Source organism: Netta rufina (genome assembly GCF_964035555.1).
Source record: "Netta rufina genome assembly, chromosome: 2".
Lineage (NCBI taxonomy): Eukaryota > Metazoa > Chordata > Aves > Anseriformes > Anatidae > Netta > Netta rufina.
The window spans coordinates 137,393,302-137,420,876 of NC_140124.1; the positions used below are offsets into that span (position 1 = coordinate 137,393,302).

General features: G+C 44.1%; 1 protein-coding gene across 1 annotated transcript; it reads right to left on the reverse strand.

The window, feature by feature from the left end:
• Positions 1-242: 242 nt before the first annotated feature.
• On the reverse strand, positions 243-24,672 carry YWHAZ (tyrosine 3-monooxygenase/tryptophan 5-monooxygenase activation protein zeta). Its single transcript, XM_084281856.1, has 6 exons — positions 24,569-24,672; positions 22,643-22,948; positions 8,028-8,151; positions 4,704-4,867; positions 4,521-4,616; positions 243-1,297 (listed from the first exon to the last, which is right to left on the reverse strand). Exons 2-6 carry the CDS (start codon positions 22,934-22,936, stop codon positions 1,238-1,240), a joined length of 738 nt encoding a protein of 245 aa, XP_084137982.1. The 5' UTR covers positions 22,937-22,948; positions 24,569-24,672; the 3' UTR covers positions 243-1,237.
• Positions 24,673-27,575: the final 2,903 nt, after the last annotated feature.

Here is a 27,575-nt window from a genome sequence, read left to right on the forward strand (position 1 = left end):
TTAAAGCATCTCCAGAGTACCAGCAGAAGTCAGAAAGCTCTAGCCACCTAGAAGTTGTAAATTAATTAGCGCAATCTAAAAATCTGATATGAAACACCCAATCTTGGCTTCCATGAAATTAGCTACATGCTTGAGTGTGTATTATTAAGACTCTCCTTAATAAAAAGGCTCCCAAATTGACTTCACGTCTAACACTGCTGTTATTCTAGGTGTGGAAAGAGATCACATGAAATCTACAAAGGTAGTTGAAAAGTCCATTCATAAAACTTTTATTCCACTTACATCAACTTAATACACATGTTCTGAACAGTTATGCTTGGATTGTTCATGAAAATTTCATAAGACATTAAACAAAGCTAGCCATCATCTCAAGTTATTTCCCTGTTAACTATTTTTACAGCACATGCATGTTAGGCAAGTATCAAAAAAAATCACAAAAGCAAAAAACCTAAAAAAGTTAAATACATGGGTTTTTGTTTTACTGCTGTGCTCGATATACAGTGTCATTATGGATATCAAGCAATTCATTTTTACTGCATCTTTACTTGTACATTTGTTCTTAGGTTGCTTAAACCATTTAAATACAAATAAAATGTGTAGCAAAAATAATGAAAGCAACAGCAGGTAACTTTACAAATAATGGAATGTGAACCGTTTCTCTGTCCTTCTCTAGAGAAAGCTGACTGGGTTTTCAAACTGCCTTAAGGAACACTTCAGCTGCAATCAGAGATGTACACTTGATTGGTATATTCCACAGGTTTCACGTGTTTGCTTGACACGCAAGACCTGTGGGGCATCGCTTTGTTCACAGCCATGTGTGCTCCAGCTCGAGTACGCATGCTAACTACACCTGTGGCTGCAACCAATTATCCCTTTTTTCCACCGCGACAGACCAATATGCAAGCAGTCGTCTTTGCTTGACATAGAAAGCTGTTTTAACACTGGCCTTGTGGGAAGCCACAATGTACCAAAAGTACTATGCCAAACATGTAAAACTTGTATAAAAATTTCACAACCCTATATTGGCCACCTCAGATGAAAACAGATAAATTCCCCAAATGTTAACTGGCTCTATTCCCCTAATATTAAACAAAACCACATGGGAAATATAGAAATCCAAATAGAAGTAACATAAACCTGTCAAATCGTAAACAAAAACTATTCGTGGGACAGCATGGATGACAAATGGTCTACTGTGTAAATTTCAGAATGAGGCAGACGGAAGTTGGAAGGCTGGTTAATTCTCCCCTCCTTCTCCTGCTTCGGCTTCATCTCCTTGGGTATCCGATGTCCACAACTGTTTGGGGGGAAAAATGGAGTAAAACAGGTAAGATAGTCATATTTACAACCAACAATCGATGATTATTTGAGAAGCCCAGTTTCTAATAATATTGTGGGAGGCCATACTAAGCACCACGGGGGGATAAAAAGCACGTTTAATATATTTTTCTTTGCAGGAAAGCAGAAGTAAACGGCTATTGCTTCCACCCAAAACAAAATATAAAGCTAGTGCTAGGTGACCCAACCCTACGCTGCTTTTAATGAGGAAGTTCGTGAACAGTCAAAACCAAGACCTCGTATTCACAAGGCTCACCAGAACACGACTACAAGCAGGCCAGAGTCACACCTACAGAACAGATGCTTGAGAACAAGGAACTAACAACACTTGGCTTCATGTGCATTGGTACTTTCTCCTCAAGCGAGCTTTATGCATCTTTCTGAAGGAAAAGCTTCAGTAAAGGTGTCTTTCCACAGCCAGTGGCAGAGCGAATGCTGCCTTTTCTTCAGAATAGGCATCTAAGGATTTTTTTTTAAAACCAAGATATTTCACTAAAACTGCTATCCCTTGGCTCTATTCGGTTAATGGATCCAAAATTTGCTTAAGGGTAGGCACAGAGCTTCTAAACTTAGAGGGCAGTGGAAGGAGGGAAGAAAAGTCAGGCTAAGCGTGCTGTATGCACCAAATCCTATTTTCAGCTCCATAAAATCACATTAAGGAGCCATGTATCAAGATTAAGTACCACTAAAGCAACTAAGCACCAGTTCCAGGGCAACACCCAGGGCAAAGAAGTTATTTTGTGAACCCAGCCTTTTGCTACACTGACTGCTTCCAAACTACTCCCAGCCCAATATGATTTGTTATCTCTCACCATGGACTTAGAGCAGCCTTAACTGAATCCTTCACGCTCTATGACATTACGTGGTAAAACCTGAGAACAACTTAATTCTTTGTCCACCCACATTTTAGCATTGCTTTGGGATCTACCAATAATTGTAGGTCCTACATGATGCTAAAATAAATAAATAAATAAATAAATTCAACACCAGAACATTTCACCCTTTCCAGAAGTACAAAACAGGCTTCAACCATGTCCTTACTCTCAAGACACGTCTGCACTAAACATTCCTTGCTCAAGACATTAAGCAACAAGTTAATATACCGGAGACGACAACATACCAGTCTGTTTCCAGCCCCTGCACTACATTCAAATCCATTATTCTCAATTTCAGTGCTACTCCATGCATTTATAAGGAACAGTCAGTAAGAAGAGCTTTTAATCAGAACTTTATTGGGTGCTTCTACCCTAAATCCTCACCCCTAGAATATCTAGGGTAATGTACATACCTTTATTCACTCAATAAAAAAGAGCCTGGATGATATAAAAAGGATTACCAATTGAAAGCAGAGTTTAAATAATCTGTTGGGGGACCTTTACGGGAAAGGAAATGGGGAAAGATTCCACACCCCCCACCTCCCAGCCCAGTAAAGCAAGTTTTGACCTGCTATATTATATTAAACAGTCCTCTGAACACTTCTCTACCTTCAATCCCCCCTGAGAATGAACACAGTCTCTTCTTCAGCCAGACGAGACAAAGAATCATCAGCTGAGGAAACTGCTACTGCATAAAATTGATCAGCATGCTGAATCCCTGTTAAACCTGTTAAAAGCCTACATCCAAAAGAGTGTGAGAGACTTGCATAACTAGCAGAACTTTTCACATTTATGATTTTAATTGCAGTCTTTATCAGTCACACATATATCAGAAGTTACTTCCCACCTCAAGAAGTTGTGGAAAAAACACAGAATCATTGTGAGAGCAATACTCACACGGGTCACACTAAATATTTAAGGCAAGACACATCCATCCATCCAGGGACATGGAATCTTGCAGCTATCTACAATTTTCTCCCTTATAATGGAAACCTTACATCAACTATCAGGGCCCTTCTATCATAATAGAAGCAGCAGGGTATCTCAGTCCAACTTTTGCTCTTGCATGAAGCAAGCTGCTTTCCAACTGCTGTGACAAGCTTTACATTATTTTCACTGGAAAGCCAGCAATTAAAGTCAGCTTCTATTTTCTGTTTCGATAGATCTCTCATTCAGAGGACAGCTCTTGAGCAATCTCACCCAAGGGACAGCACGCGCGCACACGCACTGAAAGCGAGGCCAATCCTGTATCTGTCTCCGTTACACAAGTTGGGAAATCTCTGCCGTTTGTTTTGTAAGCAACAGCTGGAATCATCACATGTAATTTTCCAGTAGTATTAAATTGTTATTCTCATGGAAAAGGTCCCACGAAATAGGCAAATAACGTGTTAGAAACAGAAATAGAAGGTGCGGCAGCTCCAACTTTATGCAACTGTATGACTTTAGTTGTAGTTATGTTAAAAGAAGTCCAGCTATTTTGCTGTCTCCAATTCCAGATGAACATATGAACAAGGGGTTACGTCTGGCAACAAGAGCGGTGCTTCTTATTTTCCTGCTCTTGCTTCCAGTTCTCCCTTTCCCTCACAAGATGACCGTGAACTGTGTCATTAATTACAGTAATGCATGCTTGCTTACACTTACTATTTTTATCTTTGCCAGTTTTAAAGTTCAAAATAGGTTAAAAACCACACACACACGATGAAGATCATGATTACAGCAGAGTCCAAGTCAAAAGGAATTAATATGGCTGTTTTATGACTTCCCCAGAAATACCCTGGCTAGCACTGATTCCAATTTCAGCTTTACCAAAATTAAAACCAACGCCCTCCACCCTCACCCCCCCCGCAGGTCCTTAAATGGATGTGCTGGCTTTGGGTTTGCATATAGGGTCTGCTCCTTCCACATGCAAATACACAGAGCAAGCTATGTGAGATTTGATGGAAGTTTTGAGGTGGCAAATGTGACTGTATTCTCTAAGGCTGTTACAATAAAAGAGAGCACTGTCAGTGGTCACAGTCCCCATGCCACATCACTTAAACATGCTAAATTACTTGGATTAACGAAACAAAACAAAAACATGGTCAATCTGTCTTTTGCTAGAAAAATGTGTTATGTTAATTCGCCTGGAGACACATGAGATTAGGCAGGAGAAAAAGATGTAGCTCAGAAATATCACGTAAGCTTGCCTGTAAGTAAATAACAGCTAAGAATAACAATAAATAGAAGTTCAGAATGAAGAGGGCAACTCTAATTGTTGTAAAGACCAACCCCACTACCAATAAATACGTAAGATTTAACGATACTCACTGTCAAGTTGTCTCTCAGTAACTGCATTATTAGTGTGCTGTCTTTGTATGACTCTTCACTTAATGTATCAAGTTCAGCAATTGCTTCATCAAAAGCCTACAGTTCAAAAACAAACTTCATTAGACACGTGACAAAAGGTTACATAAATAATAGAAGTGGGATTTTCCACCCCCACAGACCTACCGTTTTTGCAAGGGAACAGGCTTTCTCCGGGGAATTGAGAATCTCATAATAAAACACGGAGAAGTTTAGAGCCAGACCTAATCTGATGGGATGTGTTGGCTGCATCTCCTTTTTACTGATTTCAAAAGCCTCTTGATACGCCTGTTGTGATTGCTCCACTATCCCTTTAGGGAAAAAAAACCACACACACAAAAACACAACAAGTAAATAATTCAAATAGCGTATTCAGAAATACAATGAGGACTGTGTTCATGGTTGCATGAACAAAGTATGTTAAGAGCCAATGCTCGTGAATAAGCACTTAAGTTGTTTTATAAAGATATTACTAAATCATATTTTTAAATGGGTAAAAAAACCAGGAAGTTGCCACTAAATCATAGGTTAGAGCATCTCTCTGTCACATCGTGACTATCTGCAAATACAATCAAATGCTTACAGCACTTTTACAGTGCTTGATAAATATAAAACTCACTGCCTAAATGAAAAAGGTACAAAGTTGAAGGTTCAACTACACGCAGGTTTGATGTAATACCACAATTCCTGTAAGTACTGCACAGAGATCCACATTTTAGTCCCAAAAAGCCCTGATTACCTTTGTCTATCTTGCTGGATCTTTTCTGTTACAGTCATCTGTGAATTCCCACTCAGTTACAGGAAAAAAGTAGGAAAAAAATGGAACTCTACAGTGTTTACTAAGATGGAACCGTTCCAGACACCATTCTCACTGAGCACACTTGAGCTTATGAGCAGCCCGTGCCTGCACGAGTCAGAGGTCATGGTCCAACACCATTTACAAGCTGGACTATGCCCTTGATGACTGCAGGAGGTAAAGTGTAAGACACTGAGAACAAAGTCACCATTGTTACCCCCCACTCTCAAAGATTGTTAATAGCAGCTGAGAAAAAAGGTGTGCAGGAAGGAATTCAATTCAGATGCAAAAGGATTCACATCCTAACGTTTCTAGATCACGCCAGAAATGTATCCAGCGTGATCTCTGCAGGAGTGCCAGTCACATAGCCAAACAGGAAGAAAGCAATCTTAAGGTTAAGGACTCAAAAATATCAGTATTCATGTCAGAGCACTCAAAATCTGAGAATAATTGAACACCAATATCCAGGATGCCTATGTAATCTCAGTTGGTTCAGCTTTGAATGAATTTCCCCAAATTAAAGCATTACGTTGTCCTCTTCAGCGTGGAAGAGGAAGGACACTCACAGCACAATTATTCAGGGCTCTGTCCCCTCTTCACTTCCTACCAATAATGGAGTGCTTCAGAAGTCAGACAACCACCACACCACCTTGAAAATCACCAGAAGTTAGCTCATTATGGTTGAGAAGAACTGGTTTTACAAGAAGTTAAATTTAGAAGTAGTGGGATGTGTTTTACTCCTTCCGTAATGGAAAAGAGCTAGAAAATGGTGCTGTTTATGAAAGCCAGAACAAGTACCTTGAAAAATAAACACCTTCTAGACATGAAGGTGCTTCATTTTAAACATTTTTTCTTTAATATAAATAACTTCAAAAAAGTACTTTTTTTTTTCCTTATTTGACAAGAGTTATCTTTTGAGCATGGATTCATGGAACTGCAAGCAGAATTAGATATATTCTATTTGTTTAAAAATCAGTCATCCAGCATAAAAAGGCTGCAAGATTTTCAGCCTTGTTCTGCTCAGACAGATAGCATTGCACAACCCCAAAGTTCAAGGCTAAAACAGCAGGGTAAGGTTACCTGCTTGACACTCCTGTCCACTGAACAGCTCAAAGAAACCCCTGTCAATACAATAACTTATGAAAACAGAAATCCAGTTTCTAGAATTGGGAGCTTTATCCTGATATTGCGTTATTCTGCAAAAGGCTGAAAGAATCCTGTTCATCTGAACAGCCATTATTTCCTAAAAACCACTTATCAGCTGCTCTTCTTCAATGTTACCCATCACAGCATGCAGGAAAAGCCTGCAAGATGAAACACCTACAAAAAAGATCTTCAGTTTAGGAGCCATAGCAACTAGGAGCCAGGGTGCTTTCAATTCATTTTCTTTATTTGGTAAGTCAAAACCCACTAAAAACTGCTCAGGCAGGAGATCGGGTTGATTAAAAATGAACTTTAAAACCACATTAAGCAGAGATTTTAACAGTCTGATTTTATAGCCTGCAACTTAATCCTCACCATGAGCAGAACATCATACCTTCCAGGTCTGTAAATGAGAGATTACTAAATGGAACATGGTTCCTTCAGGGCTGTGACAGTACAGACCACTGGTTACAGTTCTGCAGTCACTAAGGATGGGTCAGTTTGCACGCAGTAAGCATCAAAAGTCAAATCAAGCCCTATTTAAGTTTCAGTAACTTTATTCAATTCCCCATTATCCAGCATACTGGGGAAACTGGGCTACCACAAGTAACGTGGATAAAACAGATATGAGGCAAAGCAACAGCAGTCCATGCATTTGGATTGTCCGCACGCTCCCAAATATCCCATACTTCCACAGACTGAGTAACAGATTAAACTGAGTCTGCAAGGAAACAGCTCAGGGCTGGCAGAACTTGTAGACTGGGCTCTGTTCTTCTGAGCACTGGTCGCAGCCCTAAACTGGCTCCAGGAAATGATTTAGGACTGCTCGCAAGCTCCACCTAACGTAACGTATCCTCTTGAATTGAAGGTGGCTGCACAGAGTTAACTTGTTGTAATGCTACAATATATTAGGTGGCTTAACTGCTGTAGTTAAGTACCTTATTTTAACTTTACTAACCACACTTAGGTGAAGGCAACTTACCTGCAATTAGGACAAGCTGCTTAAGTGGAGATATAAGCAAGTTTAGGAAATTAAAAACCATTTGGAGATTAAACTATCATGGCTATCGAACAAGCTCACCTAACAGCACCATTTAGCTCATTAATCCTGTTCTTCTCCAGGCGTACTGCAGTCTTTGATCACTGAACCTATGCAGATATGCTGTAAAAATGCAGAACTAGCATGAAAAGGACTTCAAAAAGCTAGATTGACTGACTCCCTGTGAAGATGCAAAAACAATACTCAGACAGCCAGGAAAGAGATGCACAAACTCATATTCCAGTGATAAGGTGCCCATGTGCACGAAGTGGAGTTGATTTCCAGACTTAGTGACTGAACATCCGTTCCCTGCCTCAAATTTTAATAACTCATTTGAAAGCCAGCAACCTATGACTTTTCTTTAGGAAACAGGAGGCTTATTACTAAAGAAATTTACAGCCCAAACAGAAGCATTCCATGACTACAGTGGTGTCAGTGTTCACCAAAAGCAACCCAACGTGACAACAGGCGGTGACAAGCTGCCATACAATACCTTTCTTGTCATCTCCAGCAGCAACCTCGGCCAAGTAACGGTAGTAGTCGCCTTTCATTTTCAAATAGAAAACTTTGCTTTCTGCTTGCGAAGCATTAGGGATCAAGAACTTTTCCAACAGAGACTGAAACAGAAACAAAGAACACAGTGTTGTGAACATGTGTGCTCGTACAGCTTGTTGAAGCAACAGCTCAGTTACACCACCATCTATCTCACAGTCAAGAGAGTTTGATTTTTTGCCTGTTTTCTTCACGTCTTACATAGCGTTGTCAGTTAAGGTGAACGTGTCCTGGATCACAATTCTAGGCACTAAAAAGGAATGCTCCATGGGGAGAACAGAAAAAGAGGCTGTGTTAGGTTCGCAGATGAATCTTTAAGAACCACAGGAAGGGTTTCTGTAGGCCTTGACAAAAATAAGGTAATCCAGAGAGTCTGGGCACAGCCACAGCATACACAATGGAAGAAAGTCTGGATCCACAGGTGATAAGTGATAAAAGGATTCAAAACATCAGCTGCCAAATCAGAGACCCAAATATCTTACATAAACGGGCACCAGGAACTAGGGCAGGCTAATGAGGCTTTTTTTAAGTTATGATTAACTAGAACTCAACACCGGAATCACCAAAAGAAACTGCAAGGTGAACCTGGATCCTTGAATTTCTCAACAGCTGAGCAGCACCGAGGAGGATCAGCTATTTGTGTGCTGCCCTAACAGGTCTTCCCGTCCCTTCCCAAGCAAAGGGGAGCTCTCTGAAGTCACCCCACCAAATCCTCCCCGTAGGCTGCCAGTTAAGACCAGGTTTTTCTAGATTATTCTAGCTGCTTATTAAATTAACATAGCAAGTTCCCAGCTGAGGCAGTCATGTAATTTAGTAAGAATTCTATTATGATGAAAAGAAAGAAAAAAAGTCACTAGCTCCAACACATTTAGTCAAATTAAGGTACAAGCCTGTCAAACTTCTTGATAGTGAGTGCTCAAAGTCAGACTTTGAAAGAAAAGCCAGTTATTTAAAAGCCAGGAAAAAAAAAAAAGTGCAGAAGTGCTCTTGAATACTGAAAATGCAATCAGAAGCTGTTACATAAACTTTGCTATGGCTACATAGCAAACAATTTTTTTAAAAGAGGTCTCAGTAAGAATTTTTGGGCGTCGCTTTTCACTTGAAATTAGAAGAATGACATTTCAGTTTTGCTTCACTGTTTTTAGCTCATCTTTCCAGAGCCACGGCTGCCTTACAGTGCTTTCCTCTAGACCTGCAGGTTTACTGAGTGTCTTACGTGATGAGCTCTTGGGACAGGCTTAACTGGACTACGGTAAGCTGGAACCGGTGTGCTGCAACCCCACACAGGCACCTGTGGGCAGTAAACCAGTGGACAGAAGCAACAGAGAACTTTGTCATTGACAGAAAGAGCAGGAGAGAGCAAGACCATGCTGCCCCAGCACGGCTGGCACGAAGCAGAAGGCGGTCAGGTCTGTGGGTCACACACTTTGGCTCTGTCACTACTTAGACATTCTGCTCTCAGCATCGCACAGCTCCAGGATTCGCAGCTCTGGCGTTCTTCATCAGTGCCAAGCAGCTCTGACTTCAATGACAAGTGAAGGTTCCTCCTCGCTGCTGAGAAGGAGGCTCGTTAGGCTGTCTCTGCAGGGCTGCAATTAAGCCAGGCGTGTCAGTCTGCACCCACCCTCTGGCACCACGGGGAGCTGCCCTCCTTCTGTGCCCTCCATTAAGCGGCCAGACCAAAATATTTGCAGCGATTCCAGAAAGAGAAGTTATTCATCACCTCTATAGGAAGCTGACTGAACAATACAGCTCCGCTCACTCCCACAGCAGCAGCTAAACCCCCAGACCTGAACTTCACTTTGGTCCCAAAGGAGGTCAAGTTGTTGGCCAACATCTAACTGAAGGGGTCGATTGCACCAGCAGACACAGAGGAGGGAAGACTACCAATTAATGAAGTCTTCATAATTGGATAGAACCTAACAGGGCAACAGCAGCTTGGACAGTGGGTAAACAGTGAAATGAAAAGGGTTCTGAACCCAAGCTGACTTGGGAAGACAGAGGAACCAAGAAAATCCCACTGAATAGCTGTTCCTACAGCATAACCTATACAATGAGTCTCCAACCACGTGGGTAGCTTGCTCCTGTTGGGGTGAAAGTCTTCTCTCCAACCACCACGCATCTCTGGGAGAATTTTATTTATGCTGAATACTTCATAAATGGTAACAGCAAGACCTGAGAGCCAGTCTGTAAGATTGCTGAAAGGAGGAGCTCTCTCCCCTCTCCAGAAATCTATCAACAGTCCTACCGATGCTTCAACTGCTCTGTTCTAGTGTATCAACTGCTAAAGGAGAAAGAAGGTAGGTAGATGGCAGCGGGTGGTTATCAGCGTAGTGCTCATCACCACATGGGGCACTGAAGTGCTAGAAACTAGTCCAGGACAGGACCAACATGCTAACCCCTAATTAAGAAGTTCGTTAGGTAAGCCACAGCACTGCAATGCACGCAGTGTCCCGACAATGGAAGGATGTCCCATATAGCAATGTATCATACAGATGCTATGTACCCTTGCTAAGTTGTCCTGCTTATTCAAGATATCCTAGCTATCATGCTAAATTTCTGCCCATTTTTGATTTTTTTTTTTTTTAAGTATTATATATAATATATATTGAAGTATGCACTAACTACACCTCCATGGGCAGTTAATTGCAGTGCTGGAATGAGAATCCTGTAGAAGCAACGTATCTCCCCAAACCACCCCTCTTCTACTCCCCCAGCTGTAATTGCCGGAGCTTTTAATTTGCCAGCAAGAGCCTTTAGCTGCTGTGAAACAAACTACGGCATTGTAGTCAAGCAGACAGGGATGCAGCAGCATCTCAGAGTGCTGTACAGCAGAAACCTGTAACAGCTTGTGCAAGTGCTTCAAATACTTCTCATAGCAGAGTCACAAGCAGCCTTTCCAAAGAGATTTTCAACTGAAACTCACTTTTTCGGGGTCCGTTTTTAAACATGCATGGATTAAGTTTGAATATCAGCTCTTACAAATACACTGGCAATGAAAAGCTCGGGCTCAACACGTCACAGCTGGCAGCAATCGCAGTCCAGACAACACGTCCGTCCTCTGGTCTGGTAGAGAAAGTGCATTCAGCCCCGAGAGATGCCAGCTATGCTGACGCATACCACAGATAAGCAATCTCACAAATTTGGTACATTCCCCCACCCCCAGCAAGTATGCAGCAGAGAAAGTCTTTGTCTCGAAGGATGTAACAGGCTGCATCAGCACAAATTTATTATTCGACCAGCGAGCTTTGGTTCTGGCTTGCATTAAAATAAAAACTAAATGAGAAAGATTTATTCTGTTCCTTTTTAATTATGTTCTTTAGCCAGAGCAGGACGCATTCAACAGATGGCAATGCTAACCACAGGCACAAGGCGTTTTGGATGAAAGGCCCCAAGGACTTGTTCCTGTGGTTTTGCAAGATAGTCTTAAAGGTGAGCACTAGACTCAGGAGGAGCATGAAGGAAGCATCACAGTAGTAATTCAGTCAAAAAACCAACAAAAACAAATCCTCTACAAGAAGCCTGCCTTCTTCTACAAGCATACAGGCTTAAATTTGTCACGTTGTGGTGAGAACTTCAGTTGAAGACAGGAAGCCAACCCAAGACGACTTGAATAGTCTTTTCCTTTCACAAGAAGCCTCAAAATGCCTTTCTTTTGAAAGTACTTGCTTATATCTTTGGCAAATGACTTGTGCAGGCCAGAAGACCATTCCCAAATCCACCATAAGAGCGTTAAAATCCATGCCTCAGTTTTGCTCCATTGCTTGTAGCCCTGCATGCGTTTCCTTTTAATATGGGCTCAGTTTCAGTACGTGTGGTCTGGAATCTTTAGATAATTCCTAAAGCGCTTGAGGACTGCAGCAACAGCTCAGTTTTCTATTCAAGATATTCCTCTCCTGACAAACAGGTCGTAAGAATAAAGTCACCTGATTCCACAGCAATATAATTGTAAATGAGCAGGTAATATATAAAAATGTTTAAATACCAGCAATTAGCTACTAGAAGATAAATAGTTGAGTAAAAACCTTTTGAAATATCAAAGGGGGAGAAAAATCTCCTGCACAAAAGGACCGAGCTTAAGAGAGGCAAAACCTGAGAGAAACACGCTGAAAAATAGTAGCTAATTTAAACAGTATCAGTTTTGCTCAGAGCTAACGTGGCAGGCCTTTTGTTTTCAAGCAGTGTCAAAGCCATCTGACACAGCTGTGCCATTACTGCTGCTTTTGGGGAGAACTCACACAGGAGAATTTGCTGAATTTTAATACCACAAATTGATGATGAGTGAACATGTCATAGGGCTGAAGAACATATGGAAGGGCTTTCTCTTTTTATAAATCCGCCCAGAAGGCATGAAAGAAACAGCGTGTCTTCTTTAGGCTCAGCCTGAAAACCTATTTCTTTGCCATTTCTTATTAAGGGACAGCGGCCTAATTTCATGATGTAGGCAGCGTGCCATCACCTTTCTTCAGGAGCACAACACGAGCGCTGTGTTTTCTACGTGAACACAGGGGTGATTGCCCTGGAAGACAGGGCTGTTCTGTCCAACCCACCCACAACAATGCCCCAAAGAGGCTTCCGTTAGAAAAACATACAAAAAGCCAAGAAAATACCATGCTTCCGTTGGCCTCCATCGATGCCTAGGGACTTCCTGAGCCAGATGTGGTTTCTAAGTGTGGTAACCTTCAGCAGGCTGCTTGGCCACGTGCTACACACTCGTCCAAGCTCCCTTTAAATCTACATTACCTTAAGAGCCACAGTGCTGTGTGTCAAGGAAGCTGCAGATATGTGACTGCAAGGAATTGCTACTTTTGCCTTAAACCACTTTAATTAAAAAAAAAAGCTTATACAAGCTTCAGTGCTCAAGTCTGCCTTTCTTTCAGAAGGCCACCAGATAGCTTCAGATCATTTGAAGAGTTCACCGTTTCCAAATTAGAATCAAAAGCTCACGCTGCACTTTGACACCATCCAGGCAGCTCTTTATTTGTGGTCTATGAAGGAAGGTGAGGAGTGGAAGAGGGAGAGATGTGGAGGATGTTAGGAAGGCAGCATCGAGCTGAAGCCCTGTGGTTGAACAGGCAACGAAATTGCAGTCAACTGAAGACCCCTGAATCTCCTGAATTAGCTTTTGGGGTGTATTTGGGATGTACTAATACACTTACCAAGTGCAAACCAGAGTACCCAGCTCCTCTCGTGTTCCAGAGCTCCCAGGGTAACAACTTCATTTCTACAGGTGTGGAAATACTTTACAGATGTAAAGCATCAGGTGCAGCCAGGCGAACATTTATCACATCGATTCTGATCAGGTACACACATGGCAGGAAGAACTACACACACTTAGTCCCAAGCAGAGCCAACTAACCGGAGTAGTAACTGCAGAACATCCTGGTTGAACTACTCCCTACCTCTATTTTGATGCCAAAATTAAAGTCAGTCACATGTGTTGGGTAAGTTCACTAATTTTTTGTAGGACCAGTAGGTATCATGTTTGGTTTTCTGTGCGTGTGTGTTCTGTGTCAGCACCCCAGCTAGGCAAGTCACACAGGCTACGAAATGCTACCTGCAAGCAGCCACCCCGCACAGATCTGTGAGCCCACTACAAAGGGTTCAACCGAGCCATCTGTGGCCAGCACAAGTTTTATTTCCAGACATCTATCTGAATTGCTGGAGGAAAATGGCAAATTTTGATTTTTAAGGGGATTTACAACTGCTGCCTCGTTGGTGACCTCCTGCTCTCTTGGGAAACAGAAAGCCAACAAACCGCCACAAGAGGATGGTTCTGCTGCCAGCCTTCTCCTCTGGCCAACAGCAAAGCCTCTTGTTTAAAGTCAGCTCGAGATTTCTACCTACTCATTTCCCCAGCAGAACAGGCATACAAGAAGATCTGTCAAATACCACTGGCTGGTAAAACAGCTGCTGAAGAAGGAAAGAAGCCTGCTGCCTGCCCTCAGTACCAGTTATCCCCTCCTCCCATCAAAGTGGCTGCCCACACAGGCAGCAGCAGGTTGAAAAACGCGAGGCGAGGGAAGACAAGGTGAGAATAATGAGCCTGAGCAGGGGAGGAATGCAGGATTTGGGACATTGGGAAGGGCAGGACTCCTGGAGCTTACCTAGGACTGGTAAGGACAGGAAAAATGTACATGGTTACAGCAAAGCAGCTGCTGATCTGGTGAAGATCTAGAAAGGGGAAAATTAAGGAGACAGTCCTGAGTAGTAAGAGGGTAACTGACAGAGCTAAAAAGCTGCTGGAGAAAAGGGAATCCTGTAGAGCAGACGAGGAATGGCAAGAACTTTTAGCTTATGCAAAAGATGCTGTTAAAGATGGTCTAAATATATTTCTGTAGGAAAGAGAACAAAAGCAGTGTCACATGTGGGCAACTGGAGGAAGACACGAGAGAACTAAGTAGGACACCCAGAAAAAAATCACCCTCGTGCTCACACATATGCTGGGATGTGGCACTAAGCAACAGGTAGTTCAGAGGGAAGATCTGGCTCTTACAGCCACAAAGCCCCCAGTATGAGAAGAAAAGCAGGGGGACAAGGCAGTGGGGAGCGAGATCTTCCATACCACGCTTCCACAGGCGGATCTGTAGCTCTCCTTGCAGACCTCTTCCTTCCACCTCTCTGCTCTCCAGCGAGTGTTGGTGGCACAGGGAACAGGTACGCTAAATATCAGGATATACTCTTGGAGAAAATTCATACAAAAGGCAGCAGCTAATAAGCCACTTTAATCCTAATTATTTTTCTCATTTTTCTTTTGTTGAGGCATTGCTATAGGCATTAATACACAAAAACAGCCTTTGCTGGGAACCAAGGCCAATACGCAACATTTCCCTGCTTTTTTGGCATCACCTCAAGTTTATTTCTGGACTGTTGTGGACTCGCAACAAAATAGCACGGTGCCAAGAGATCATTATTCCCTAAAACAAACAAACAAAGAAAAAAAAAACAGAATACCTTCTGAGAAGCTTGTAATAATACAAAATTGAAACCAATTGGGTTGGATGAGAATTTCTGCCGGACAGGTAGGGCTACATGACAAGCTGTCCTGGCTGCACTCCAAACCAGAGCAGTTCTAGCCCTCTTGAGCTTTTCCAGTTTTCCTTTCTGAAGAGATACTATTAAGCCCCCCCAGAAACATGATGTAACACTTCTTATCCTTGAGAAGAAACAAAAGACCAAGTTATCCCTAGCAATTTAGCAATCTCTGAGCAGATCTGCAATGTGAAGCGCACCACGTTACACAACGTGTCTATTAGCAGTTCATTACAGCACGGGATGCTAATATTAGCAAAAACGGCATTTTAGAGATGTAAACCCACTCTGCACTAGGAGGAGCTGATTGATTACAGCCTGAGTAGCTTAGATTCCTGTTGTTAAATATTTTGTTACCTGCATAACCACAAAGGGTAGTAACAACCAGGAAAAAAAAAACCTGCTCAATTATTTGATTTGGATTAAATCTCATCAAAAAATATACTTTTTATCTTTGTCTCAGCAGCAGCATGACTTATTATTACTCTTCATTAGATGGGGCCCAGCCACTCTTCTGTCTGATTTCAAGAAAAAATAAGCAGCTATGCAAGAGCTGGCATTCAGTAAAAAACAAGTTCAAGAGGTAATTGTCTTAACGTTTTTCTATCATATTTAACAGCACAAAGCTTTCTCCCAAACTATTTCATAATGGTAGCCAGCTACTGCCTGAAGAGATGATCACATTCAGGTTAACAGCCAGGAGCTGCTTTGTCTACCTACAGGAAAAAAAAAAAACAAAAAAACAAACTAACTAAAAAAAGACAAGAGTTTGAGAACTGGTTTCAAAAAAGTATTTCTGTCAGACGCATGGTAACAAGACAGAAGTTTCCAGATAAAACCAGAGATAGCTTGGCATCTGCTTATTACAGATGAGCAGAGATAATGCACCAACTCTGCGCATGTTTTAGATGTTGTATTTCTACCACTCACATCTTCCTCAGGCCCAGCAGCAGCAGGCAGCTTCCCATAGCAGTGTTTCTGCTGGCAGCCTCCTGAGTATCAGTGAAATGAGCACACCTAGCAGTTAAAGAGTTCCAAGTGCTTGCGTCAAGTTCTTGCTTCTTCAACAGCAAGGAATAAGGGGGAGAACATTTGTTATAAGTGCCTAAAATTGAACAACTTGTTTTTGTTTTGCTGCTTGAAACTGTGTATCACTTCCAAGGACATAAGGCACGCAAACACTCAAGGTTGCTCTCAAATAAGAAAGTTACCTGGATGCTCCTGAGCAGCACAAATTCTATGTACAGTTCTTAATTCATTTTTTAATCAAAGTCAATTATTAAGCATTAATGTGACCTTAAATTAGTACAGCAGACCACTGCTTATAGTAAAGATCTGCTGTACAAATTTGAGAGGGCACAAATACCTGCATACATGTACATGCACCCGTGTGTGTATAACAGGTAACTGCATATTTAAATACTTGTTTGCATTTGTGCAGAGCACCATGACCAACTTTGTGATAAATGGGTGCTCCGAAAACATCAACATTATTAATATTAGCAAGAAGTAAGTGCTGTCTCACCTTTACTCTTGCAGCCCAACCATCAGTAAATTACTTACAGATGCTGGAATCAGAAAAGTCCTCTCAAAAATGAGCTGAAATTTCATGCATTTGCAAAGAATTACATGAACAATGTAGAAAAAAGGATTAATTTTGCACACCTGATAACTAATAATTGAAATTATCAAAGTAATAATATTTGAACTTGTCCATGTTTTAATTTGGTGATTCAAAAGCTTTTCACCACATTATTATTATTTTATTTTATTTTTCTTTAAAAAGGAAATTGCTCTAGTTTAGGCAGTGCTTTCGCCACTGCAGGAAAACAAGGACAAAAACAAACACCTGAAGGGGTGTAGCTACAACTAGGGAAGTGATTAAAGGATTAGCAAAGTGAAATCACAAGGTTGATACAAGTAGTCTCAGCCTCCTCCCTTCAAGGTATTTGAACAACTATCCCAGCTGAAACTTCACTGAAAAAGCTAGACTTGGAGAGTAATTAAAAGGTTTAATTATAACCATCCTGGGAAGGCATAAACCCTGGCTGTTTTCTCCTCTGCAATAAACAAAAATTTATTCAAATGAATGATTTTTGAACTGACTTAATTTCATACACATCCACTAGCACGTTACCAGTCACCATCTTTCAGCACACAGGAGATGATAACCAAAGTTTTTTTGTCCAGGTTTGGGCTCCACAGCCCAACATATGGACATCCTAAAACGAGCCTGGGGAGGCCACCAGCATAATTATGGGGCAGGAGCACATGAAATGTGAGGCAAGGCTGAGAGCTGGGCTTGCTCAGCCTGGAGATAACCAAGGGATCTTACTGCTTGTTACAGCTGACTAGAGAAGATGGAGCCAGACTATTCCAGAAGGACTACAGGGAAAGAAAGAGACACAGCAAAAGAGCTGGAGCATAAGAAGTTCTAACTGCATAGAAAGAGAAAAAAATATATATATTTTATGGTTACACTTTCAGTGTAACAAGTATTACAAGAGGCTGTCCAGAGAGGCTGCACAATCTCCATCCTTGGAGATGTTCTAAATTTGACTGGACAAGACCCTGACTGATGTGATCAAGCAGCACCTGTTTTGAGTGAAGTTGAACTAAAAGGCCTGCCTTCAAACCTCAATAATTACTCAACCAAAGCAGCTTAAAATGACATGGAACAAGTTTTTCAAGACAAAGACTTGGTGCACGCAACTCCTATATTCCAAAGTTAACCATCCTCCTTCAAAGAGCTGCTTTCTGCAGACAGAAGTTTCTACCACCTCTTCCTTTTTTTTTTTTTTTCCTTCCTAAAAACATCTGATAAAGGGCACAGGTCTTAAAGGCAGAAAAAAGTGGAGTCAGAAATAAAAGATGAAGTCTGAAGGAATCAGAACTAAACATGGAAGTTTTCAGCCAGAATATGCTATTTTTTTTGTTAGCATCTACACTATGAAAATATCTGAAGGCTGTACAGGATAATCAGCCACTGTGGCTCAAACAATCCACTTGTCTGCTCAATTATACCACTCTATAGGTCAGCTGTGTCCTGACACACTGAGCTTTACAAACACCCCACATGTACACACAGCTTCTTACAGGGGGGAGGACTAAGTTTCCTGATCCTATCGCTTAGGAGTTAGCGCACAAACAGGTTTTATAGATGTTGAAATAGTAACCTATTAGGTGTTTGCAGGCATCCAGAAAATAGTCGCAGAGGAATTTGTGAGTAGGACAGCAAGAGGCATTAATTCTGTGGTATGTTCTCTAAGAAGCCATTTAGATGCATTCTGAAGGGAATTACACTCAGCCCCCAGTGAACTGCAGCCCCACAACAGGTTACTAAACCTTTCAAACCCTCCCTGTTCACAATAGCCACTGTTATGGATGTTTTACTTTTTATAGAACGCAAAGAAATCCAGCTAGGTACACAAAGAGCACCATTTTATACTTTTGAGCATGAAGTCAGGAAGAAATAAAACCTGGAAAAGCCAGCAAGCAATTCATCTTGTTCTTGAACAGCACCTTTATCCTTAACCTTTTCTGGCAGGGAGGGGAACGCGGCGCAGCACCTCTGTGCAACAGCAGCTCTCGAGGGCTGAATGGGAGCCAGGGCTTCAGGAAGCACTCTACACCTCAAGAGGAACAACCCAAAGGGAACAGAAGGAGGGAAGCAGAGCGCTTGTGCACTGCAGGGAAAGATTCATTTAAGGTATAGCTGTGGGAGAATCTGGGGGAGAGAGGGCAGGTCACCCAGAAGACTGGGCATGGGGCAGATGTAAGAAAATCACAAGGTGTTTTAGAAAAAATGCAAGGGAAGCACTGTGCTTCCATACGTGCCAGCCTAGAGAGCAGACAGTAACTCTGTCCAGTAAGCTGCAGAAAGCTTGTCATGCTTCCAATTATTAGTCAAATTATTAAATTATCAGACTGCCTGAAAGCTAGCAGTAGTTTAGAGCTCCAGAGAACACATGAGCAGTAAGAAATATCAGATGCTAGCTGTGCAAAGACCTCTCCACGTGTTCTTCTCTGTATTTCAGAACCCGTATTAGCTGGAAAATTCATCTTACTACATGTTTAATGGGACCTATTTCAGCTACAGTTCTGTCTCCCTTTAACTGAAAAAGGTTTTCTGAAGAAAATCCACACCTGTTCAAGTAACATCCATTTTTATTATGGAAACGACAAATAAAAGGTTATTATACTGCTATTTCAGACACACCCTCCTTCTGCCCCAGAAAGTGAAACGGGATGTGAAGCACACACTTAGCTAACATGAGGAAAAGTACTTAAAAGCTTAATTTCCTGTATCAATATGAAATTTCTGAGGCTGGAAATTTTCTATAATACGTACATTTAGGATGCTTGAATATGGCAACACACTATCCATCCACGTCTTCCCCCCAAATTATATTATTCTTGAAGGGTTTGGAAAATCAGTCTTCACTGTTACAGTGCACATACGTGTCACAATTACTTGCAGTTTACTGGTGCTACCAAAGGAACCAAAAATCAGGGTTTATTATAATATGCCTGAATGTATCCGGGCATATCTGAGAGAATTGGTGCTGGAACAAGAGATTTTGGGTCTCTCTCCACGCAGCAGCACGCTGAGGCTGCAGCAAGCAGAAGGATGAGTTCACCTGTTTAGAGCTGTACGAGTACTTGGTGGAAAGGTGAGGGAAGGGAAGATAAAGAGATGGGGAGGATGTAGATGCTGGCTTCTCTCTAGCGAGGTCAGTGCAAAGAAGAAAAACATCTGGATCTGCCCCACATCACTGCTCATGTTGTTATCTCTCGATCGCCAGCAGTTAGGAAGCAAGCAAAGCCCAGCATTGCTCTTATTCAGCCTGTAAATTAGCAGGGGAGCTGGGAACAGACCCCACTCGCAGTTTGGCACACTCCACACCTACTGGCTGTTCCTTCCAGCCGCTACTAATTTGATTCCAACAAGTGAGGGAAGAGAGCGAGAAGCTTCAGAGGAGCCGGCTTTGGCTACATTTCGCTTCAACACTCCCTTAATTTCCTCCCTTCAACACAGAAGTTAAGGCTCCGGTCACAGCTGAGCGTGGAAGTGACGTAACACTCTGGGGCATTAAATATTACTTAAGAGCCCAGTAGGCAACTGAAGACAACGGCTCAAATGGATTCACAGTCTTGATAAAAGATACAAACAAGTTGCCAAGCTGCCTTTTTTGTTTTTTAAGCCAAAATGGGTAAGCTTCATGCCTGAGAACTCTGAAAATTTAACACTTTGGGCCCTGTTAAAGGCATTTTTCATACCAATCAAGGTTTGGTAAGCATTATTTTTCATTTCTGTGAGCAGTTCCAGGCTGTGCAAAAATTACAGAGGATCTAAGAAAAAAATCCTAGTTCTAGCTTTGCACGTGGCATTGTGCAGACTCCTGTTCATAAAAAAAGAAAATTATGTTATTAGACCTTTTTCCTCTGGTAAAGCAAAGTGGATTTCAAGTAAAGCAATGGAATCAGTCATGTCACTAGGTAAGGAAGAATGTATGTGAACAAGGAATCAAGAATACACTTTAAGACATGAATCTAATCCTTCACTGTAATTATCAATGTCAAATTCGGTGTGTGCCACTTGAAAGCATTTTTAAATCTCGTCTCTTCAATACAAGAAGATTTTATTTTCCTTTTTAATCCCAAATCTCAAAAGTAGTTTTATTGCTGTTAAGCACTGTCTAAGGCATTGTTCCATCTGGACAATACTTTTTCCTCAATCTATTAACAAAAACCAGACTGGCAACACTGAAAACGAGCGAGACATTAGCTGCCTAGAAGTAGTAACATGTCAGAGGATAATAATTTTTTGAATAATTTACGTATCTCTCATTAAGCACAGCAAAGAGAAGTTCAAGCCTATTTTGAGAATCAAAAGATTTAACAAGATTCCCCACCCATGTTTCCCCCTCCCTGATAATTAGTTGCTGCAGCAGCCTCAAAAACTTTTTTTTTTTGTTTTAGTTCTTGTATTTAGCATGCACAATAAAAGCAGGCTAGTTTTGCCTCAATCTGGTTTCCATTATCAGAATGAAACTTAATTGCAAACACTTTGTTAACTTCTACTAAAAAGGGGTTTCTAAGCTCAACGGCTTAATTAAAATTAATCCTTAAACCCACATGCAGTTTACAAAAAAGAACTTCAGATCGCACTGAACTGAAAGCATCCACCCCCAAGGACTTTCCCCGTTAATAAAATCAGTTAATAATAATAATAAAAAAGAAATCACAAAATTAGAACGTCAGATTCAGATCCTTATTCTCCTGGCTTAAACTGATGAGCTGCCACTTAACGCACGGAACAGCAAAGCAGCTTTTTCCGATGCACAAGCTTGGCTTTTCCATTTTCACAGTGGAAGCTGAAGAGCCATCCCCGCACAGAGCAACAAAGCACATGAAACTGGGTGTGTTACAATAACCGTGGAAGCCAGCCTGAGCTGGGAGCCAAGGCTCCGAGCTCTCCATGCCGACTTTTACACACCCTTGGAGAACCAGTCTGCTAGCAGCCATCACCGCCCATGCTGTTTCGCCCTCCGACACGGCGAGCCAGGTTTGTGCTACTCGGTGGCATTAATTTTAGTTTGACAGCAGGTCTGGGAGCACACGCTTCGCTACAGACCGCTCGTGTGGCATGCTGTCACTGCCAGGGATGTGGTCCCCTGACGTACACGGGGTGACACACCAGCAGGGCCCACGGTCCAGGGTGAAATTCTTCAGCTGACAGCAACATCTGCCCCGAGTGGAGGCAGGACAGGACGGCCACTGCGCGTGTGCTCGCTGAAGCATTACCAGCATATGCAGTTAAAAAAAAAAAAAAAAAAAGACAACGTGGAATAAGCATTTGGAGGAGGTTCAGGTTTTCTAAACCTGCCTCCTAATGGCAAATACAACGTTCCCTGGTAGGTACGTGCCCACTGTGACACAACTGCGAGTCCCAGAAAATGCCGAACTTGAACCCCTTTGCAGTTTGCTTCTAAAAATCTGAAGTTTGAGGAGGTATCACAGCGTCCCCACTGCCTCTTCCTGCAGTGAGTTTTCTGCATGGCTGAGTCATAACTAACATTACATCATCTTACCCAGGGAGGGGCACAATTTCCGTCGAGTAAGAACTACCTCTTACAACTAGTGCAGCGCCTTAAAGTTACAGGAATCAAAGCCATCCAGGACACGAGTACTGCAGGGGGGCGGGCTGGAGGAGAGGGCTCCAAACCAAGCCTGCATCTACTTCAGCCTCAGAGAAATATTAGATATAAAGTAACAGGTATGAAAAGCTACCGTAAGGTTTCAACACGTCTCCAAACACATTAGCATTGATAACTATGTTAATTTGTACATAAATAATCAATATATTAGAGGGAAAGAAGAGCAAGACAAATATTAAATCCCATCCTTCAGAAATGCCACAGCTTTAATGAAAGAACAGATAGAAGCAGCCTTACAAGACCCAGCACCATTTACCCTGCAAACGGTAAGTAAAAATGGATCAACAGTTTCATTATTTCTCACCAGCACATCATTGCAGATGTCTCTTAGCTCAGTCTCAATTTTCTCTCTGTATTCTCGAGCCATCTGCTGTTTTTTCTCAGCGCCTTCCGTCTTTTGTTCAATACTTGAGACGACTCTCCAAGATGACCTACGGGCTCCTACAACATTTTTATAGGCAACGGAGAGAAGGTTCCTCTCTTCGTTGGACAACTCAGCTCCTTGCTCAGTCACAGACTTCATGCAACTTGCCATGTCATCATATCTTTCAGCCTGCTCAGCCAGTTTGGCCTTCTGCACCAGCTCATTTTTATCCATGCTGATATGTTTCTAAAGAGGAAAAATAGTGAGGCATTATTCAGACACCGATTTCATGAAAAGAGATGTTTTAGCTTCACATGCAGAGCCGCCATCCTCTAATTAGCCTGGAATTGTGCAAGGTATGGCTGAGATCTAGACTGCGAGGCGTGCAAGTGCTCAGACACAGGGATTGAAAACTCACAGTCATTGATTCCTCCTAAAAAGCTGTTAACTTGGAGAAGTGATTACTCCAAAAAATGCAAACAAAAGCATCCAAAGGTGAACTGGAAGCAAATCCTTCCTATCTTATGCAAATACACGATCCCAGTTCTTTGCCACTCTCTCATAAGAGCGCATCCAACCTGCAGCATCAACTGCATCTAGTCATGAATACAACAGAACTGACAAAGGAAGCAGCCAGCAGTGCTTTTCTCCCCCACAAAAAAACAGACAAAATAAAGGTTAAGATGAACAGCACCACACAGCGCTGTGCCTTAACAAAAATCTTATGGTTACATGCAGAAAGAACTGACAGATGGATCTGCAAATCCGATCCCACGTTGGATGCTGCAAAGTCAGAACCTAAAGCACCTAGATATTGAGCAGCCACGCTAATTTCAGCCACGCTAACCTCCTCTCCTGAAAGGCGGGATGCTAGACCTTCTGACCCCTCAGCCTGAGAGGTTTTTTGGAGACAAAAGGAAATTTTAGGGTTTAGTAAGGTATCGCTTCAGCATCCATATTTCAGATGGCAGGAGGTGGTGGCGATGCTTCACGACCTGCACCCCGGGAGGGCTCCTCCAACCCAGCTCTGCTGCACGGGGATAACCACTACCTTTAATTTTTTTTGCTCCATAGCTCAGAACCATCCTTCCTCACCCCCAACCTTTCACACACCTCGGCTGGCTCCTTCCCGAAGCCCTGGCGGCCCGCTGGGCTCTACAAAACCCCTTTATCCACCCTGCTGCGGCGCACACCCCGCTCAAAGCCGGCTCCATCCGACCCATTTCGCTTCCCCAGGGTGCCAACAACAAAAATAAAAAACCCTGCGGGGCTCAGCCCAAGCAATAGAGGGCTGGGGGGGGGCACAACCCCTATCGGGGAGCCCGGCGGCGGCTGCGGGAGCCATTTTACAGGCGGCTCCGGCCTGGGGGGGGGGGTGTGGGGGGAGGCGGTGCCGCCCTCCTCAGGCTGTTATATGGGGGGGGGGGGGCACAAGGAGGAGAAGGGGAGGAGGAGGAGGATGGGGGGGGGGGCTCCGCGAGATGGCGGCCGGGGGCGGCCCCTCAGGATGGCCGCGGGGGCACCGAGCGCCTCGCCTCGCCTCGCCTTTGTCATGGCGGCTCGGCGCCGCAGCCCTGCCCACTGCGGGGCGCCTCCAGCCCCGAGGAGGAGAAGGAGGAGGAGGAAGAAGCAGAGGGGGCGCCCCCCCCTCACACACATCCCCCCCCCCCTCCCCTCTGCCTCAGCGTGAGGCGGGGAGCGGCCGTTAACGGATGCGGAGGGGGGGGGGGGGACCCGCGGGGCCGGCCCCACCCGCCCCCTAAGGGCCCGCCGGGCTCCCCCCCACCCCGCTCAGCCCCGGAGGGGGCTCGGCAGGCTGCGAGGAGGGCGGTGGGCGCCGGGCCGGGCGCGGCGGGGCCCCGTTACCTGCGGGAGGCGGCGGCGGTGTGTCGGGGCGGGCGGCCGGCGCGGACTGTGCGGGGCTCGCGGCGCTGCAGCCTCTCCTCCCCTCCCCTCCCCAAGCTCGGCAGCCGCGCACGGGCGGCTCGGCCAATCAGCGCGCCGCCCCGCCGCCCGGCCCGTGACGTCAAGCGTCGCCATGGCAACGGGCAAGGCGCGGGCACGAGCCCCGCGCCCTTCCCAGGGCGGAGGCCCCGGCGGCGGGGGCGCGCGGCCGTTCCCCCCCCCCCCCCTCCGCCCACCTCCCGATCTCCGCCGCCCTTTTGTGTTTTCCCCCCCTTATGTAAAAAAAAAAACAACACAAATTTGTCACAAAAAGCACAGCACCCCTCATTTCTGCTCCCTCATGGTGGTGGGGGGGTGGGGGGGTGCACAAAATGGCTCCCCCGTGGGGAGCTGCTGTGGGGGCTCCCCGATCACCCCCGGTTCCCTCACAGGGAGCCCCGGGAGTGCTGAGGGGGTCCCGGGAGAGACCCCCGTGGGTGGGGTGCCTGGGGAAAGGGTCTGAGGGTCCTGAGGAGGTGCTGGGAAGGAGTGGGAGGCATGTGGGAATGCAAAATATTGGGAACGCTTTTTGTGTGTGAAATGAAATAAAATAAAATAAGATGTTCAAGCCTGCATCCACTTGGCTGCCTCGTTCTCTGCCTCAGCACGCTGCGTCCTGAGCTTGCTTCTGGGCTTTGGGATGAGCAGGATCGGAAATAAAACCCCGCTCTTGGCTGGGGCATCCCACGAGAAGCCGCTGAGGTGGTGCCTCGCCGGCCTGAGTGAGGCAGCGGCTGCAGGATGCTGAGGCTTGGGGTCTGCTGTCGGTGGAAGATGGAGAAAGCGCCCCAATCTGTCCCCTGCCCATGGCCGGTGACAGCAGAGGGGCCAGGGAGGCTTTCTCCTCAGGCTTTGTACCGCAAGCTGGCGGTGTCACGGAGCAGGAGCACCTCTGCTGGGAGAGGGAGATTCCCTCTCGTGGACTCGCTCCAGGCGCTCGTATTTATGGAGATTGCAGCCAGCACTCCACCCTGTTCCTTTTTCCATGCGGGATCCAACAGAAAAACCTCGCGCGGCGGTCACGTGGCGGGTTCCTGTATCTCAGCGGTGGAGCAGCGGCTGGAAAACAAGCCGCAGCAGTGCTCCGAGCTGCTCCTGCTCGCCTCACGCACGCTTGCTGGGCGAATCCTTCAAAACAGCTTGTGCAGAAATAGCCAAAGCAGGGGACGGAGGGGTATTTATGTGGGTAGAGCCGTAAAAATCTCTTGGTAGGGCAGCGTGTGGGAAGAGCATAGGAAGGCTGAGGTACTCGCTTCTCGGAAAGCAGGAGGAAGTTGGGAGTGTGCTTGTGCTGTTGGCAAGTCACTGGTCAGGGCTAGGCTGGGACGGGACCGGAGAAAACAGCGTGAGCAGGTTCTCCTGCGAGATCGCCGCCTCCCGTGTTGTGCCTCGCAGCCTTTCCCGCACGTCTCTGTCTTTTCCAGGCGCTTCTGGGGGAGCTGCTTGGCACGCTCCTCGCCTTCCCTTCTCCCTGCCTTGGCAAAGGGGACGGAGACTGGGAGCGTGATAAAGTGGCCAGAACGGGGATTTGATTTCCAAATCTTCCAACCAACTGTCCCGTGTTTTGACTGAATATCAGGAAGACTCTATTTCAAGCTCCGCATGACAAAATTGGTTTCCTAAGAACAGGGCTTTGTTTCATCTACCTTTAAAATTGTATCATATAAAGAACTGCTCCACTTTCAGCAGTGACATTTTACCTGTACTACTGGCTTATGGCTCTGTTACCACCCTTGCTCACGGCCTAAGATGTGTGTTGAGGTTTGTCATAACGTGCCTTTTCCTCCTTGTTTTCTCCAGCAGCTACTGATATCCTAGACATTGATTTAACACTGAGGAATATATATATATATATATTACTTTTTTTTTTCTTTCTTAACATTTCTAGTGCCTTCCATAAGAATTTCACTCGCTTGCCTGTGGAATATTGCTGGGATGCCTGAGGAAGGAGCCAAGGACAGCAGAGCATGGAGGCTGGTGGACAACGCTGGGTCAAGCAAAGCTGGCCAGGCTTGGCTAGCTGTGTCAGGTGAGAAGATCTCTGCTGCTTAATTTAAACCTGATGAAGAACGTAACCTTCCTTTTTTATTTCCCCAGTGACACCTTGTTGCAGGAGGCAGATACAGAGGAGTTTGTTTATTGTGACAAGCAGGGTAAGGCTCAGGTTCATAATGGATTCCAACACACAATGCTTCTTCATCTTATCTGTTTTTTATTTTTTTATCATTATTTTCCACTTTAGGAAGCTATAGGAGGAGAGCTTGAGAGCTGTACTTGAACACAGATGGTATGATGGCACAGCATTTGCTGCAACTTGCTTCAAGTTATGTTACAGAGTTCATTTTTAACATAAGCTTTAAACCTTTATTTTGTCGAAAAGTCTCATTGAAATGGCAGCTACCCAAATATAGACTATACATTTTCAGAGGTACTTGAATGTTTTGTGGTAACGTGGTGAAAGATGAACTGATACGAGAAAATAGAATAATCCTTACAGCCTTACAAATGCACAAAAATCCACGCTGGAGTGTGTGTGTCAGCTGAAGCACAGGTATGCATCGTATCACTTCTTGGTACCTCCAGGAAACACAGGGCAATGGCTTGCGAAGTAGGCTGCAATACTGTAGGTAGTGTTAATAGGTTTGTGGAAGGAAAACATCAGCCTTTCCATTCACTTCTTTCCATTATTTCTGTTTTTGGAGTGAATGGAACGTCTCCTGCAGCAGCCCTAATTGCCACTAACCATAGTTTTTGTTTGCTAGCAGCCCCATATGTCAATAGACTCTGCACTCGTTCTCCTTTAAGTAAGCTATTTTTGCCAAACACCGTTTCCACTTCTCTGGATTTTACGAACGCTGCCATTTGAAACAGATCCAAGGAATTAGACATTACTCACCTTTGCATATGCCGTCTCCTGAACAGATACTCT